We start from the raw sequence: 16,573 nt of genomic DNA, 5'->3' as shown, positions 1-16,573 counted from the left end.
TCAGCTTTAGGAGATGAGAGATGGGCAGCTGGCAAGAGCCTGGCACTGGCCATCTCACACACACAGTCAAGCCCTCCACAGACAGGGGATGTGACCCTATCCTGTTTTATTTCCACAGCTGTGACAGTGGTTGGACCTCAAAGCAGCACAGCAGTGCCAGTGGCTCTCATCCCACTGTGTATGTGTGCAGTCTGTACACACATGTGGACAGCAGGAATGTACAGCTCCCACCTGGCTGGGTTCCACAGGGGCTGCACACAAACACTGCGGGAGAGGAAGGGCAGGAGTGGGTGGAAGCCACTGTGAATGCATAAGCTGGCATTCCTGCCAAAAACATTACCATCAGACTGTGCATGGGCTCTGAAACACAGGTGGGGAGAGATGGGTGGCAACCCAGGCAGAGCCTTGTCTTCACTGCAAAGTTCTGATCACAGGAGAATCTGCATCTTGGAGTGCACGTGGCCTCACCACAGCAGCTCAATAGCTGAGCAAATCCACCTCCAGACAATCCCCTCAGCCCCCTGGGAAAACCAGCTGCTGGTAAACATGCCAGCCCATTCCTGATACATCCAGGAGGTGGAAGCCAAGGATTCTTACCCATTTCTGCCCTCACAGCCCTGGCAAAGAGGGAAGAGTACCAGCCAAAGAGATGAGAACATCTGTGCTCAAGCACCAGCAAAGCATCCCACTGAGAGATCCAACACTGGCCAGACTCTCCAGGAGCGCCTCTTACTACCACAGACACACTGGTGGGAGTAGAAACACCACGGAATGTTCCCAGGTGAGCTCTCCCTGAGATGTGGTGTTGGAACAAGGTGATCTTTAAGGCCCTGTCCAGCCCAAACTGCTCCAGGATTGTGTGATTTCAGCACACACTAGTGACTGGCTGAACACACAAGGAGACACATACACACCACAGAAATCGTTCTGCCAACTAGAGGCAAACCACATTTGGCCATTTTCCTTCAGTGAGAGAAAAGTCAGCTTTTTTGGGGTGCTTTTAGCATTCCCTCCCTGCAGGGCGAGAGCACTGCACAGCTACATCCCACACCTCACACAGCTGATCTCGTTTCACAGGACACCACATTGCATTTCACGTTTTTTTTCCCATTTATCGCTTAGGAAAAAAGAAGAAAAAGAAATAAACAGGAAGTGCTATGACAGCTGCAACTCTTGCAGTGCTTTCAGGCACTGCATAAATACCAACCCTGAACCATCACTGGGCTGGTGAATATTTCTTTCTTAGGCCTTCAATATTCAAGCCCCAGTCAGTCCCACTGCTTTGTAGCAGAGCTCAATACTCCAGTGGCCTGCAGCTGTATAATAAGCAGTTTGGGGATGCAGAATTATTCTAGTCATTAAAACAGAATATTTAGATAAACAGCAAAAAGATGCAGATTGGCTTCCTGTGGGGGAGGTTGCACAGATAACTCTAAAATACACCCCAGAACTGCAACTGCCAGGCCAAAGGGCACACTCACCAGGCTGGAGGGCTGTAATCTGAAATACCTGAAAGCTGAGAAGTGTGAACTACACAGAGATGAGAGATTCTGCTGGAAGTACACAGGGAGGCCTTCCCCTGCTTTATGCTTCACACAGATCTGCCATGTGTCCGATTCTGGCTCCAGGCATCCATGGGACATCCTCGAGGGCTGGAGCATCCATGCGACACCCTTGAGCCCTGGAGCCAGGCATCCCCAGCCTCAGCAACGTTGGGGCCAGGCAGGAACCCACCTTGGGTGCCCCTGGCAGGTGAGAAGAAGCCAAACAGACTCTCTGCAGCTGCTCAGCCACAGAACTCGAGATGCCTCATACCCACAGCGATGCTCCCGAGGAGCGGGGCAAGGCAGAAGGAGTGAACAGGGGGACAAAGGAGGAAGGAGTGAGCAGGGGGACAAGGAGGAAGGAGGGGAGCTGCAGCGCCCTGCAGCCTGTGGGCAGTGTGGAAGCCCCAGCACAGCCCCCGGCAGGCTCTGTGTGAGATGTGACAGCTGGCAAAGGACGCTGCTCCCACCCACACCCTCCGTGGGTGGTGCTGGGAGGAACTACAGCAGCAAGCAAACATTTGTCCTCCCTGCACATCCTCCAGCTCCAGGAAAGCCACGTTCAGAGCACTCCAAACAAAGCTGTCCTCCTCCAGGGCAGGTGAATGTTCCTGTGGGTGGCTCAGGAGTCAGAAGTGTTTTCCTCACTGTGCTCAAGAGACCTTTCAGGTGCATCAATAAACAGCACGCAAGAACCTGCTCGCACTAGAACTGACTGGGGAGAAACAGCAAAACAAATGAAGGACTAACTCACCATAAATATCAGAGGATGCATCAGACTTCTCCATCTGAATGTGCTGGGTAATTTTCTGACAGATTTCTATTTCCTTGTACAGCTGAATAGAGGAAAAAAAAACAAACACAAAAATATGTTACTGTGGGAGGACACATTAATTGTAATGGTTTTGAACAGATTTTTGGGTTTTAATTACAGGCAGAAGAAAGGGACTGTGGTCATTATTTATCAAACAGTTTCTCCCCACCTGTGTGAGGCATTAGCAGTGTCACTCAGCTCTGCTGTTAGAACACAGTTAGGGAGGAGGAAGCAGTGTTTTCCCACCACCATCACCAAACAAAGCATGCATCTCTTTCACTCAGTCAATACCATTTTGAGTGCACGAGAAACAGAGCTTCTGTTCCTCTTTTCCTAACTTTCAAGTAGTAATAGCTTAATGTTTCTATATTGTTTTAATGAAGACATTGCAGGAATTCAATTATTCAACAGCATTAAAATCACAAGGAGTGATTTTGTTTCTTAGATACATTTCTTCATTATCAGATTATCAATTTGCTATACCTCAGCATGACATTTCACCTTTAACACCTTGCTGTTTATTCGTACCAAGGAAAGCCCCCAAGTCTTTGAAATGGTCATCAACATCCTTCCTGGGAGACCAGCACAAGTTCACACCTAGGCAATAGCCCACAAGTCCCTCCACCCAGCTGCAAATCCCTCTGCCTTTCAGCACCGAAGTAACAAACCAGCCTTTGTCTTCGGAAAAAATCATGGCCCCAGGTGAACGAGAGCCCACAGGTGAATATGAATTCTGTTCCCGTGCTGCTGTGAGCGTGTCAAAATGCAATTCACAGTAATGAACATTTTGAAACTCAGTGTTTGGACTGAAGTACGTAAACTGTTCCTTTAGAAAAGAAGAGGAACTCATTAGCAAAAGGTTTCCCGAATAAAAATGTAACTTCATCTTCACTATCAGCACCTACAGATCTGTTTAGCTGCAAAATCACGTTCTGCAGAACAGCTACAGCCCCATGGAAGTAACTCCACTGTTCTCCCCAAACAAGCCCACACAGGCCAGCAGACATACAAAGTGTGCTGGTTTAGTATTGGTACATTGGACATTGTCCTACAGTGCCTGTCTCTGCCATTCCCTTCCAGCATCTACACAGTCCCACTGACAGAGTTTTGGGTTCATTTCAGCTTTTCAGAATAAACAATAAGTGATGACTCTGTCAATCCTACACCCTCTCAACACGAGACAAGTCCCCAAAGTCCTTCCAGACAATGACAGCTAAAATCTGTCTCCTCTGAGTTTTAATTTTCCCCAACTGTATCACACTTCCCAATCCTAGCACTCCTCTAGCACTTTCTCACTAGTTGTTGTTGTTGTTGACAGCATTAACTGAAAATCCCAGAAGTTCTTTGCTAAATGAACAAAAGCCTCCATAGCTAGCAAAGTTTTACTTTTTATAAGTAAACCAGCCACCAATGCAAAGGACTTTAAAAAGCTTTACAGCATGCCGGTGTAAAATCATAGAGGTAAAGCATGACATTAATCCTGTTTGGTCTTTTTTTCTAATCTCTCATGGCAACATTCCTTTGAAGTCTGCTTTTGAGATGAATGAGATGAAAACAGCCAGCTGAGGCAATTAAGGAAGTATATTCTCACAGGTAACTCCAGACCTTCTTAACCTCAAACTTTACCTTCCCATTAAGAAAAAAAACCACCAAAAAACACCCAACAACTTGTGTATTTTCCTCCTCTTTAAAACTCAGACAGGGACTGTAACAACAAGTGCTCAGGCCTCAGCACCATGACTTTAAAACCCCCATGGACAGCACAAACAACAGGAAAAGACAACTTGGAGGGAAGTTAAGCTTAAATGTACCTTACAGTGACTTTCACACATTGCCTGTGGCTGTCCCTCCTCTCTCCCCAGACACATCCACACACACATATGAGCTGAACACCAACACAGGATGAAATGTTTGGAGAGATCCCTTTACTGAAGGCCAATTTGCCATGGTCTGCAAAGCGCCATAATTGCAAGCCAAAGAGCCTAACTGCGTGCTACAGGATGGCAGATGAACACTAATTACCAGCGTCCCACCCAGGGTCATTTCATTTGCCCAGGGGCAGCATTACCAGTTCATAGATCTCCTCCTCTGGCTTTGGTACATAGAACTGGATCTGGTTGTCAATGAGGAATTTCAGGCGCAGGTAGTGAGCAGCGTGGTCCAGCTGGTGTGTCTGCAAGAGACAGAGAGCCTTTAGACAGAAAAGCAGTGTTCACCTCATCTCTGACCCTCACAGGAACAAAACCACCCCAGCACCACCTTCCACCATGATCTCCTGCCCTGAAACCTGAACAAAACCTGGCCCTCCTGCTCTCCCCCAGGAGTAAGATCCATGTACCCACCGAGGGCACTGGGAGCAGCCTCCTCGGCTCTGCTGACCCAGCATTCTGCTCCCTCCCAAGCCAGTCCAGAAATAAGCCTATGCTGGAACAGCAGAAGCCTCAGAGCACGCCTTTGGATAAAAGGATATTTAAATAAACGTTCTGCCAACAGAGCGAAATATGGCAGGAAAGGGTTTTTCTGTTTGGTTTGGGTTTTTTTAGCATCTTCATAACTTAGCACGTAAATATGATGGGGCAGATTTCAAGCAAGGTTAATAAAGACAAAAAAATCTGTCTGTCCTCTAAATTCAAAGCAGCTCAGGATACACTGGCTTTATAAGGCTAGAAAAAAGCCAAGAGTTGCATTCTGGATTGCATCCCAGTGGAAAGAGGTCACACCATTTTAATAAATTAGTTATAATTAGCTGAGGATACAGCATTTGGTCTGGGAGATGTTAATGACCTTTTCTCAGCATGATTAGTAAGGTTGATTTAAGCAGAGGTTAATGCAGTGTGTAATCAAAACACATTACAAGTATGATAAACACAAAGGATATCATCCAGAAGTTACTTTCAAAGTTCCTAAACTAAAACTAATGAGAAACCCCGAAGTGATTCACAGGTACAGGAGGTAAATTCTCCTCACTGTCACTTCTGAAATCCCACTGTTAAAGGCTTTTATACCTCAGCCTTTTCATTTTACACCAGCAAATTACCAAGTTTCTCAGGCTGTGCTGAAAACAATGGCTTATCTGAAAATTCATGCAAGAACATCATTACTGCCTGTCTGTCCTGCTTTTTAAAGCCTGGCTTTTCCAGTTCCAGCCATAATACAGCAGCACTGAGGTGATGAGCAGTGTACACTGAGGGACCTGTGGAAAACCTGACCCTCCAGCACATGCACAGAGAACAGTGACTGCTTTGGGAAGCCTGGATTAGCCCAGGAGTAAAAAAGCCACCAACAACAAGAAGGAAAACCAAACCAGATCTATTGCTGCATTCTGCACAGTGCTCTGTTCAAATATGCCCAACCCAAAGATCAAATTTTCCTTGGATGAAATGGAGTATCTGAAATGGAATAACCTCCATAATCCAGGCAAATTCCTAGTTAATTAAATAATGACTTTGAAATCTATCAAGGGCCAAAACAAAAACAGCTGAATGTAGGAGATCCTTGCTCCCTCACTTTTTTCTTTTTTTGGAAAGCTTCTTGCTTGCTTTTCTCACTGATTACTGCTGTTTTCAGTAGTTTTCTCTTTACAGACACACATGTGCACACACTCCAGAAACTGAAGGGAAGCAGAATTGGCATTAAAGGTTCAGAAATGACACAGAGGAGTCCTGAGTTACCTTCTGGTCAGCTTAGTGTACTGCCCCTAGACACAAAAGTGTCTTAAACAAATACACAGAAAGGAGATCTAGACCCACTTAGTGCACCCCCCATGTCTGGGGTGTCCAGGGAAGGGAACGGAGCTGGGAAAGGGGCTGGAGCACCAGGAGCAGCTGAGGGAGCTGGGATTGTTTATCCTGGAGCAAAGGAGGCTCAGGGGGGACCTTGTGGCTCTGCACAACTCCCTGACAGAAGGGGGCAGCCGGGGGGGAGTCGGGCTCTGCTCCCAGGGAACAGGGACTGGACAAGGGGAAATGGCCTCAGGCTGGGCCAGGGGAGGCTAAGGCTGGACATCAGCAGGGATTTCTTCATGGAAAGGAAGGGGCTGCCCAGGGAGGTTTGGAGTCCCCATCCCTGGAGGTGTCCAAGGAATTCCTGGACGTGGCACTCAGTGCTCTGGGCTGGGGACAAGGTGGGGACTGGGCACAGCTTGGACTCCATGGTCTCGTAGGTTTTTTCCAACCTGAAGGATCCTGTGGTTCTGTGAAAAAGGAGCCAGGCAACCTGGCAGCCTCCTCCTGCCACCGGGGTGGATCTCCTCCCTGTCTCCTGTGCCCAAGCTGTTGTGCTCATGCTGCACCTCGGGCATGTCTGACGGTCAGTGCCAGCTGTGCTGCCCAGCCCCATGCCACTGCCCAAAGCCCAGGGCTGGCGCAGAGACCCCATCCACAGCCCATCCAACGTCCTTCCCTTGTGGAGGAGACCCAAGGGATGCTTTCCAGACGGGCCCAGGCAGGTAGAAATGACCACCTGTCATGAATTTATACAGCCTGGGGCCACCAAGCACTGGGCGGAGCATCAGCTGAAGATAAAACCGGGTAAAACGTTCATATTTAGAGCCACTCATTTCTTGCAAGAAACCCCATCAGCCCAAGAGGATGCCATCAATCCAATACACTGCAATCCCATCCAGGTCAGGAATGACAGTCCTGACCATGGTACGAGCCACCCCACTTAGTTAATTAACATCCTACAGCTGCCCCAAGGCTCTGTCTACCTCAAAATCAGACATTGGTTAAAGTGTTTCAAATAGGGCCATGATCTTCTACTGAAGTGAAAGGAAAAGGTCCCCTGAATGTGGACACAGCCAGGCTGCCCTAAAAGCCAAACCATTAACCCACTTTTTTGTTGCTGGGAGCTGCATCCATATGTGGGGAGGTGGGAGCAGAAACAGGGCAGCTTTAATGATATGAATATTCTTTCGAGACCACCCAAAATACCTTTCAGCCGTCCAAATCTGCTTCTTGGTTTATTTATTTCTCTCCTAATAACTCTGGCTATGTCTGGACTAAATTAGGCAGCTAACCCCATTTAAAGCACAACCCGACAGCTTAACCGAGGTGGTCGTGAAGAAGAATTTACAGCCAGGGCTGTGATCCGATTCAAGAGGCTCCAAGTGCCACAGTGGGCTGGCACACAGCCCCAGTCTGGCTCCTTTCTAGCCCACGAGAGGGCCTGGCACGTTGTCCCAGCTTGGTGGGGGAGGCCTTCGTGGCAGCAGCACAGGAACGCAGCAGCCACCCCACGGCATCACCCCTGTGTGGCCCCAGCTCTCCCAGCGGGAAAACACCAGCCCAGAAGAAAAGGAAGCCCCCAGAGCATCAGGCTTAAGTAACTTCTCAGAGGCTTTGAGCACAAACCCAGAGACCTTGGGGTATCTGCTTCTTGCCCCTCAGGCAGGTCCCTTTGAAAGACGTAAATTGTGAGGGGAAAAAACCCCAAACCTTTCTTGCTTCACTTTCTTTGTAGTCGAAGATAAATGCCATGTAGTCATCTATGCTTGTTTTTTTACTGCTATTATCTCCATATTGGGTTTTGGTGTTATTATCTCCACACTGGCTCTGCCTAAATCCATATACAGAGTGTGATTTCCTCCTCCATTTTAAGACACACCATTATGCAAATGTCAGTAATGCATATACATTCGTTCACACTGAGCAGTGCTATCACAGAATCACAGCATGGGTAAGGTTGGAAGGGACCAACTATTTCCTATCAGCCACAGAAAGCAATTTGATGCACATACACTGAGTTTTCCTGCCTTCCAAGTGATGTTGCTAGTTACATCTTCGGAGAAATCTTTGAGAAACCACTTTAAAAATGCTTTAAACACTCCTCCCACCAATCCTGAATCATAAAAGTGCCACAAAGCATCCTCGGAAGCCTAACTCGCTGTACAATAACAGGCAGCAATGTTAGCATAAGAACACATTTTCCGCAATGACTTCAGTGCATTTAATGTTCTCCAACAGAAGAATCAAGCTCAGTTTAGCAGCACAGATTTAACCACATCTACAAACATGAGGAAGTTTACATGAAATGTAGAGCTTGAAATGTTTACTGTACCAGAACTTGACTGGTTCTCAGATGGCAGATGGCAAACTGATGTGAAATGATGTGGATCAGATATTAAAGGGGGGAAAATGAGCTGAATGCAAGAGACAGAAGAAAGAGATTGATTATTAAATGCTACAGAAAAGAAGGCATCTCAACAGTGTTTTTCAGGCTGAAAACCCTTACAGAAAGGAAAGAAACAGATAATAGCTCTTGAAAAAACACTCACCAACCTCCCCTTCTCCTTTAACACCCCCACCCACCGCAGCAAACACACAGTGAGAGACCAGACCCTCAGCAGGCACCTGCTGAAACCACGGAGCTACACCGGCTTGCTCCGGCCGAGGGCTTGGTCCACTGAGTTAACCACTCTTACCCGAAGGAAAACATAAATCCTAAAAATAAATCATTACTAATAATGTGTCATCCAGCTTCCCTATCATGTCCCTCTCCAAAAATGTCATTTTTGCTGAGCACAAAGCAGAGCTTTCACAAGCTGCAGCGCACCTGGCAGAGACGCGAGCGCACCGTACAATTACTGGAAACGAACGCCTTTCCCTCACCTTCCCTCTCTTTGGAAGCACATGGAACGCATTCTGAAAGTCCCGAAAGTTAAGCTCTCAATAGTAGTAAATGTTTTCTTTTCTCCTGCTGTTGTTGTTGTACAGAGCAGACTCACTTTTCAGAGCAGCACGTGACAGGAGCTGGGTCTCGCTCGCTCAGAAAACACACATTATGTAGCTGCCAGATCTGAAAGCCTGTGTTTAATTTGTCAAAGTTTCCAACTCTTTAGAGATGTAACTCTTTTTAACGGCCCAATATCTCTGATACTTCATCTGGCAAAGAAATCCAGGTGGTTTTTCCTCCCCCCCACTCCAGTGTGGATAAAAGCTTTCCCCTGTCCCCTCGTGCCACCCACATGAGGTTGCGTCTGATTCTGCAGAGCAGGCAGCAAACACGGGCACCTTCTCCCACTCGTGGTGCTGCTGTTCTCCCCATGGCCAGCCCGAGGGGAAGGCAGGAGGGATGGCACATGGAAACAGGTCTCCCTGGCTGCTGGGAAGGGGTGAGACCACCTCATCTGCCTGGCGGAACGGAGAAATGGGGAGCGATGCAGAGCTGGGGGCACCAGGGTGGTGGTACCACCACACTGTGGGGCATCCAGGGGCTGGGAGAGGGGCCCCACACTCAGCATGGTCCCACTGGAGGGGCAGAGGATGGCTGGCTCTGTGAAAGGCAGCAGCAGAGGCAGAGCCAGTGTGAAGGCCCTTCCAGGCTGGTGCACAGCAGCCAGAGTGGGAAAGGCAAACCCAGCCTGCTGCCTGTCCCTGCACCCACGCCAAGTTAGCTCCAGCTGCAGGGAACTCTCTGCTGCGCTCCCGGCCTCAGCACTGCAGTGTAATTGTGGTTTTCACCTAACACAGAACTGGCGTCCCAGTGCAGAGCAGTCCCAGCACTGGCACAGGAGGCTGCACTGATTCCCCACCTGCCCCAGGGCACGTTTACCTTGCAGATCATTTCCAGCACGTCGTGTGAGGAGTCCCCAGGCCGGATGACTGTCAGGGCAGGCTGGTTGTTGGGCAGGCAGAACCACGAGGGCGTGAAGTACTCGTGGACCCAAATATCACAGTCGGGGTTGTGCTGGTGGACACTGCTCAGGGCCACCTCCTTCTCCCTCTAAATAGACAAAATCCATCATGACTACCCAGCGCAGCCCAACTCCCTCTTCACCAGTAACTCATGCACTGTGTGTTATATCAGAGCCCTCAGACAGAGAAGATATTTGGCTCCTAAGCCCAGGTTGAAGGCTTGTCTGGACAGGAACCTGCAGTTTTCCCTGAGCAGGAGAGCGCGTGCCTTCCTGTGCCACCCACCCAGCTACACTGCTGCAGTGTTCGTCCCCTGGGATTTCACCCTATGGCTACTGGGAATGCTAGGAATGCAACAAACAATGCGGGGGATGAAAGCAGATTTCAACTTAAAACTGAAATGCACAGTGTTTCTGGGCAAACCAAAGCCAACAAAACTGTTGTAGGTACTGCAGCTCCTATGCTTAGAAACGGCAAAATAGCAAATCTTAGTATTCTGAATTTACTGGCAGCAAACGTGGGGGAAGGAGGCACCTGGAGAGCTGGGGTTTTTACCTTGCCATCCGGGACTGTGTCATCAAAGATCCCTTCGAGAGATTTCTTCACTGAATCGACTCCTTCTCCAAACACCTGAGGAACAACAGAGGGAACTGCTTTAAAACATGAACGTGACTCCCTGTGTGCAGCACATGCCAAGGGCAGAACAGTCTGTCTAACATCCAGCATGGAAATCAAACTGAGAAATACAAACACCCATCTCCAAACGCACTGCTTGCAGAAATTTTTCACTGTTGTAGAAATCTGGGATGGGGAAAACCCTCTTCAGGGTGGGTAAGTCCCATCCAGCAGTCCCTCTAACCTCATTTTGCTTGAGCCTGTCATCCAAAAAGAAACAACACGGGAGGAACAGAGGTGTTTTCAGCAGAGAGGGGATCCCAAACACCAGGTCAGCTCACTCCAAGTGCTGTTCCTTAAACGCAGGGAAGTGCTGTCCTGTGTCCCCCACCCCCAGTTCCTCACCAGGACCACTCCTCCTGAGCACAGCTGTGGCTTTACTGACGCAGGCACACCTTTGCACCAGTCTCTGTCCAGACCTGGGCCCTCCACAGAGGTTTGCAGGGCAGCGAAGTGGGGGCCCTCTCCAACATTCCCTGCCTTTCTGCTGTAGATGCACTGGAGAGAAGGAAAATACTGGCTTGATGGAAGAGAAGGTTAGGTGAAAAACAAGCTGGTGATGGGGTGGTGCAGGAAGATTAGAGGCCACTTCTGCTTGGAGGTCTGTCCTGACTTCCTTCCTGGAGCTGGACTAACTTTATCTCCCTTTGTGCTGGGTTTCCCCACCTGTAAAAGTGGGAAATGAACACTTCCCCACCTCTGCCAACACTGAGAACTCAGAAGGGCTCTGCTTCTGGCTGGCTTTGTCATGACCCAGCTGCCAAAACGTACTCAGCAAACATTCAAGCACAAGTCAGTGGAACCCTTCTCTAATGAAACAGGAGCTGGTAACCCAGCACGAGCCAGAGAGCCAAAATCAACAGGATCCCGTGCAGGAGGAATGACCAAACAGGAATATTTGCAGGATCCACCCCAAATCAGCACAGGACTGCATCAGCTGGGCAGGCAGGGCTGGTGTTGCAGAAGAGGCCAATAATGAAAACTGAGAAGCTCAGTTTTATAGTTCCACATCAGGAGAGCTCTAGGATCAAGTTGCTGGGCTTGTTAATTATTCCCTGGCTAAAATGAAGCAGGGACCAGGCAGGATGGGAAAAGGTCTCTGCCTTTTAGGGATTTACAGTTGGCTGCTTCCAGTTGGCAACACCTTGCACAAGCAAGGGAAGTGTGCTCAGGCACTACATTTAGACACCCTGCTCCTTTCTCAGAAGTTCACACTTTTTACAACTCTCTCCACAATGACTTTCCCCTAACCTGGAACAGAATCCCTCTCCATGCCTGTGCTGGGGAGGAGCGAGGGGGGCAGGAGCAGGGGAGGCAGCGTGAAGAATGCAATTATCCCCACTGAAAGGGAAAACAAAAGGGGAGCTCAGGGCAGAAAAAAACCAGGTTTGAAAACACAGCATGGGCAGGATCCCAGCTCAGGACAAGGGATTTGGAGCAAGTAAACACAAAGCAACAGGGATGCTGCAGCATCGACACAAGGAACTGGGAATGTGCTCCTAGAGCTGCATTCCAGCCAAGCCCTGGGCTTTTGCTCAGCCTCTAAATATCAGGTGAACTTTTAATGTCTCGCTCCAAACGAGCTGAACAATTCCACAGCATTCATCCTCTGTTGAACAGAACAAACACCCGCTGCTGCTGCAATAGACAGCACAGGAAATCACAGGGCCCAGACAACGTGTCTCCCCAGCCCTTCTCCCCACAAAAAGTGAGGGATGAGAAAGGCAGAGCCTACATTTCCTGCAATTAGATGAGGTATGGCTCTCAAAAAGTGAAAGCTGTAATTAGGGATGTTTGGAAAGAGTAACAGGGAAGCAAGCACCTTCCGACCACACTGAAACACATTTTCTAGGGAAAGATCTGAGCAGTGACTGGGTGGAAACAGCACAACTTCACGTTTTTTGTAAATCTGAAGCCAAACAGGGAGTGTCCCAACTAAATGTAAAGCTTCTTGTCACTTTAGGAAGTTTTCACCAAACTCAGCTACATTTAAAGCATTGTACAAACTCATCATTTTAAATTAAAAATAACCAAACGAGTCTGAATTGTTTGGGGCTTTTTTCTTTTCAAAGCTGTCTCTGTTTTACACTGCTGCTTTGTTGCTCCTGAGATTAGGAAAGGCACCTCCAGGAAAAGCAGAAGCACCAGAAATGCAACAACAGAATTCAGCGGAAGAAAGGGCAAGTTCCAAGCCTTTGACAGGAGCTGCTGTGCACTGATCTGCAGCTACAGCCCCTGATTTTTGAAGGGGATGAGGAATGAGATGACTCTGTGCCAGTGACTCTTGGTGCGAGCTGCATTCTGCCTGCTAACAAACCAGCCTTGCAAACAACAGTACCCCAAAACTCCACGAGCTTACCTGGTTGATGCTCGGTCTCCCTTGCTTTTTCTTCGAGGTAGTGTCCAGCCCCCAGAGAGAAGAAAACCTGCTCCTCCGCTTGCTGGCAGACCTGGACATAGCCTGTGTCCTTCTCCTCACTCCCGACTCCCCCGTGCGAGCCGCCACCTGTCAGTGCCACATGGCTTCAGAGGAGAGGCTGCAGCAGCCCCTGCACACACCCTCCACCCAACTGTGGGGTCTGGGGTGGGGAAAAGGCAAATCCTATGGCAACAAAGGCTACTCACTGCTGGGACAGTGGGGGTGCTGCCAGGCCGCTGCCTTCTCACTGCAGATTAATTCACTTCTACCAACATCAAATATCAAATCTTGAAATGGGCACTACACACCACCCCTCTCGTTTTTTGGCATTTAATTTATTTTAAAGCACCCTATTCATCACAGAACAAAGCCTCAGCACCAGTGAAGGATTTGGGGTTTTTTTTGTTTTGTTTTGTGTTTTTTTTTTTTTTTTTTTTTTCCTAGCAAGGTTTCAAAGCTGGACATGTGACACCTCAGATTTCCAAACTTATCTGTTGCTTCCCAAAACCTCGGTCTTCCTCTTTACTCTTTCCTGTGGAAACACTCTGGGCATCCTGGTGCTGACTCAGAACTGCAGCAAGGCCAGATAAAGGCTTGCAGGGAGGTCAAGGTATTTAAACCTGCACTCCCTTAAAGACAAGTGACATCTGAGAGAGGGAGCAAAGCACAGGAAGGGGAAAAGTGAGCTGAAATGACCCTTCCCATCAGAGCAGTGACAACTGCTCTGCAAAATGGCCCGAGGCAGCAAGAGACAGTTGCCTTTACTGAGCCCAGCTACCTGGGGAGTGTCTCCCAGGCGAGGAAGCTCTAGAGGAGATCAGTGGGACATTAGTCAGAGCTGAAGTGTTCAGGCCCAATGTCAAAACACATTTCCCACATGGAGGTGGCCTGAGGAGAGGAGCTCCTCTCCTGCCAAAAAGGGAGTGGTAGGGAAGGGCAGGTATGAAGGGAGGCAAGGCACAGCCAGCCAGCCCCACCCTGCCCACTCGGCACTTCTGGAACACCTCTGCACTGCACTCCCACAGCCCAAACCAGCACCACAGCACTGCCAGCGCCCGGATGTGGGAACACCCACATCCCCGAGTCGTGCCCCAGCCACCGAGCTGAGAATTGGCTGCTTGGATGCAGCACAGCCAGAGCTACAGCTGGCAGGGACAGGGGGCTGGCTGCTGTACCCAGGGAGCTGTGTGAGCAACGGGGGCTTTGCTTGGGAAACGTGGGGAAATCAAGGAAAAGGAGAACTTCACCACGGCAGCAACGTCTCCATTGCCACAGCCCAGACTCTGAGAGGTTCCATAGTTGTACCTGGGACACTTAAGCAGAGCCACCTGGGATAACTTAACACATCCTTGGATGAATGTACTGAGGAACATCTTCAGGAGACTTGGGTCATGGAATTACAGAATGATTTGGGATGGGGGGACCTTAAATTCCTTCCCATTCCACCCCCTGCCATGGGCAGGGACACCTTCCACTGTCCCAGGCTGCTCCAAGCCCCGTCCAACCTGGCCTCGGACACTGCCAGGGATGGGGCAGCCGCAGCTGCTCTGGGCAAATTCCCTTCCTGAAACTTGAGTTAGGGCTCCTGACGTGAGGCTGCATTTCCCCACGTTCCTGGGGGCAAAGGAGGACATGAGAGTTTGCTGAGGAGAAGAAAACACGTGTCTCTTCCAACACAACATTTTCAAAACATATTTTTTCCCTTGGCTCTCCAGAGATACCAGCATGAAGAGGCAGACTGTTTTTCAGGCTAACGCTCAGTGCTTTGCTTGATGCAAAAAAAAATAAGCATAAATGCAAATTACAGCCCGCCACTTAAAAAATATAATAAATCCACCAGCAATTAGCAGGAGGATGACGCTAATCTTTTCATATAGGAAAGAATAAAAGCGCCCCTGACTGAATTACAGCTCTGCATTCAATTGAAGGGTACAGCTGACGTCTACAAGACAACAGTGGAGCTCAGCTATTTCTGTGAACCGCCAGGAGTCCAAGCCCAAACCACGAGAACTTGATTTAAATTCATTAAAACCCCATCACTTTCCTGTACTTTTAAGAGCTGTTGTTAAAGTACTTAAATTTAAACAACCATTATTCGCCACACTGCAGGTAGCAGAGAAGAACACTTCCCCCCCTTGTGGAGCATCAGGTGTTGATGACCAGAGACCGGATACTGGAATAACTGGTCACTAGTTTCATCCATACGGAAGAAAGTCAGATATGCCTGAGAAGGTCTCAGCCAGCTCATGCTGAGGGACTCAGAACGGCTCCCACCGACTTTGCAGGACTCGTGGATCAAGCCCAAGTCTGTGGACATTTGAGATGACCCTGCTCTTGTAACAGGAAATTCTATTTATGGTGGCAATTCACAATCCCAAGTTCAGGAGAAAGATGGCTCTTCCCTGAGGCCATGGCCTCCTTCAGCCACAGGCAGGCCCCTCTGGGAGCAGGACATCCTGCAGGCCCAGGGAAGGGCTCAGCCCACGGCACAGGTGTGGGATCCTCAGCCCTCCCCCGTGCCCACTCACCAGCGCGTGGAAGGACGACACGGAGAAGATGCCCAGGCGGCCCATGGCCACCTTGGTGGGGCGGCTGGCAAAGGCCAGCAGCCGCTTGGGGTTGGGCAGCTCCCCACCCTGCAGGCTCGCCAGGTAACAGCGGTACCGGAACAGATCCATCTGGAACTGCTCCAGGTTCTGCTCCCACACGAAGATCTGCGTCCGGACAAGGTTCGGCAGCGAGGGGACAGAAGGGGAGAGGAGGCTGGTAAATGCCTTGAAAAAATTCCCAGTAACACACCCTTTTCACCAATGCTGATCTCACTCAACAAACCTTGATTCCTGATCTTCCCACATGCCCCTGCCCTCCCAAACCCCCAGAGGATGCAAAGAGTAAAAAAGAGTTTTCATTAGATGGAAAACAACTTTTTCTACATTCATGGCAGAAGTCTCCTCCTGGGACAACTGATCCTCTGATACAATGCTAATTAACAGGATTAAAATTTCATTTTTAATTTTCTTTGTATTTCCAGGATTATCTGCTCAGCAGTCCCTTAAGAGGCTTCTTTCATGCATCAAGAGCATCTGAGGAACCAGAAGAGCAAACCCCACCAAACTCCAGGCACAGGGCATTCCAAATCAGCAGCCACAGCAGCAGCTTTGCTGTGAGCACCAACAGAGCTTGAAAAAGTGCCATACACTGGGGATAATTAATCTGATCAGTGCAAGAGCGCTGTAATCAGCCTATGGAAGGACTTATTTAAATAATTCAAATAGCTTATAGGAAACAGTTTCAAAGCATCCAGACAAACTCGGTTACATAAAGAGAGAGACTGCTCTGCCCTCTCACTGTGACTGACAGCTTTGAGTGGAGCTCTTTAGCATCTCCCTCCCCTTTCTCCCCCATTTCCCCTTCTCATGGGCTTCCAGGGGGTACAGATCTCTTCAGCTCAGCCCCAGCCACTTCCCATGCTTTGCATTACAGGCAC

The 16,573-nt window shown here is 49.1% G+C and overlaps 1 protein-coding gene across 6 annotated transcripts in view; it reads right to left on the bottom strand.

The window, feature by feature from the left end:
• The window catches only part of TIAM1 (TIAM Rac1 associated GEF 1), a 158,157-nt gene that overhangs the window by 33,792 nt on the left and 107,792 nt on the right, over window positions 1-16,573 (bottom strand). For all 6 annotated transcript variants that reach the window (XM_039554614.1, XM_039554618.1, XM_039554628.1 and 3 more), the window contains 6 exons: window positions 15,615-15,800; window positions 13,027-13,173; window positions 10,548-10,622; window positions 9,910-10,080; window positions 4,427-4,531; window positions 2,299-2,380 (listed from right to left, as the gene is read on the bottom strand). In XM_039554614.1, coding sequence (XP_039410548.1) covers window positions 2,299-2,380; window positions 4,427-4,531; window positions 9,910-10,080; window positions 10,548-10,622; window positions 13,027-13,173; window positions 15,615-15,800 — 766 coding nt within the window. The remainder of the gene's footprint in view (window positions 1-2,298; window positions 2,381-4,426; window positions 4,532-9,909; window positions 10,081-10,547; window positions 10,623-13,026; window positions 13,174-15,614; window positions 15,801-16,573) is intronic.

Source organism: Corvus cornix, chromosome 1 (assembly GCF_000738735.6).
Source record: "Corvus cornix cornix isolate S_Up_H32 chromosome 1, ASM73873v5, whole genome shotgun sequence".
Taxonomy (NCBI): Eukaryota; Metazoa; Chordata; class Aves; order Passeriformes; family Corvidae; genus Corvus; species Corvus cornix.
This window is presented reverse-complemented; position numbering and strand designations above follow the sequence as displayed.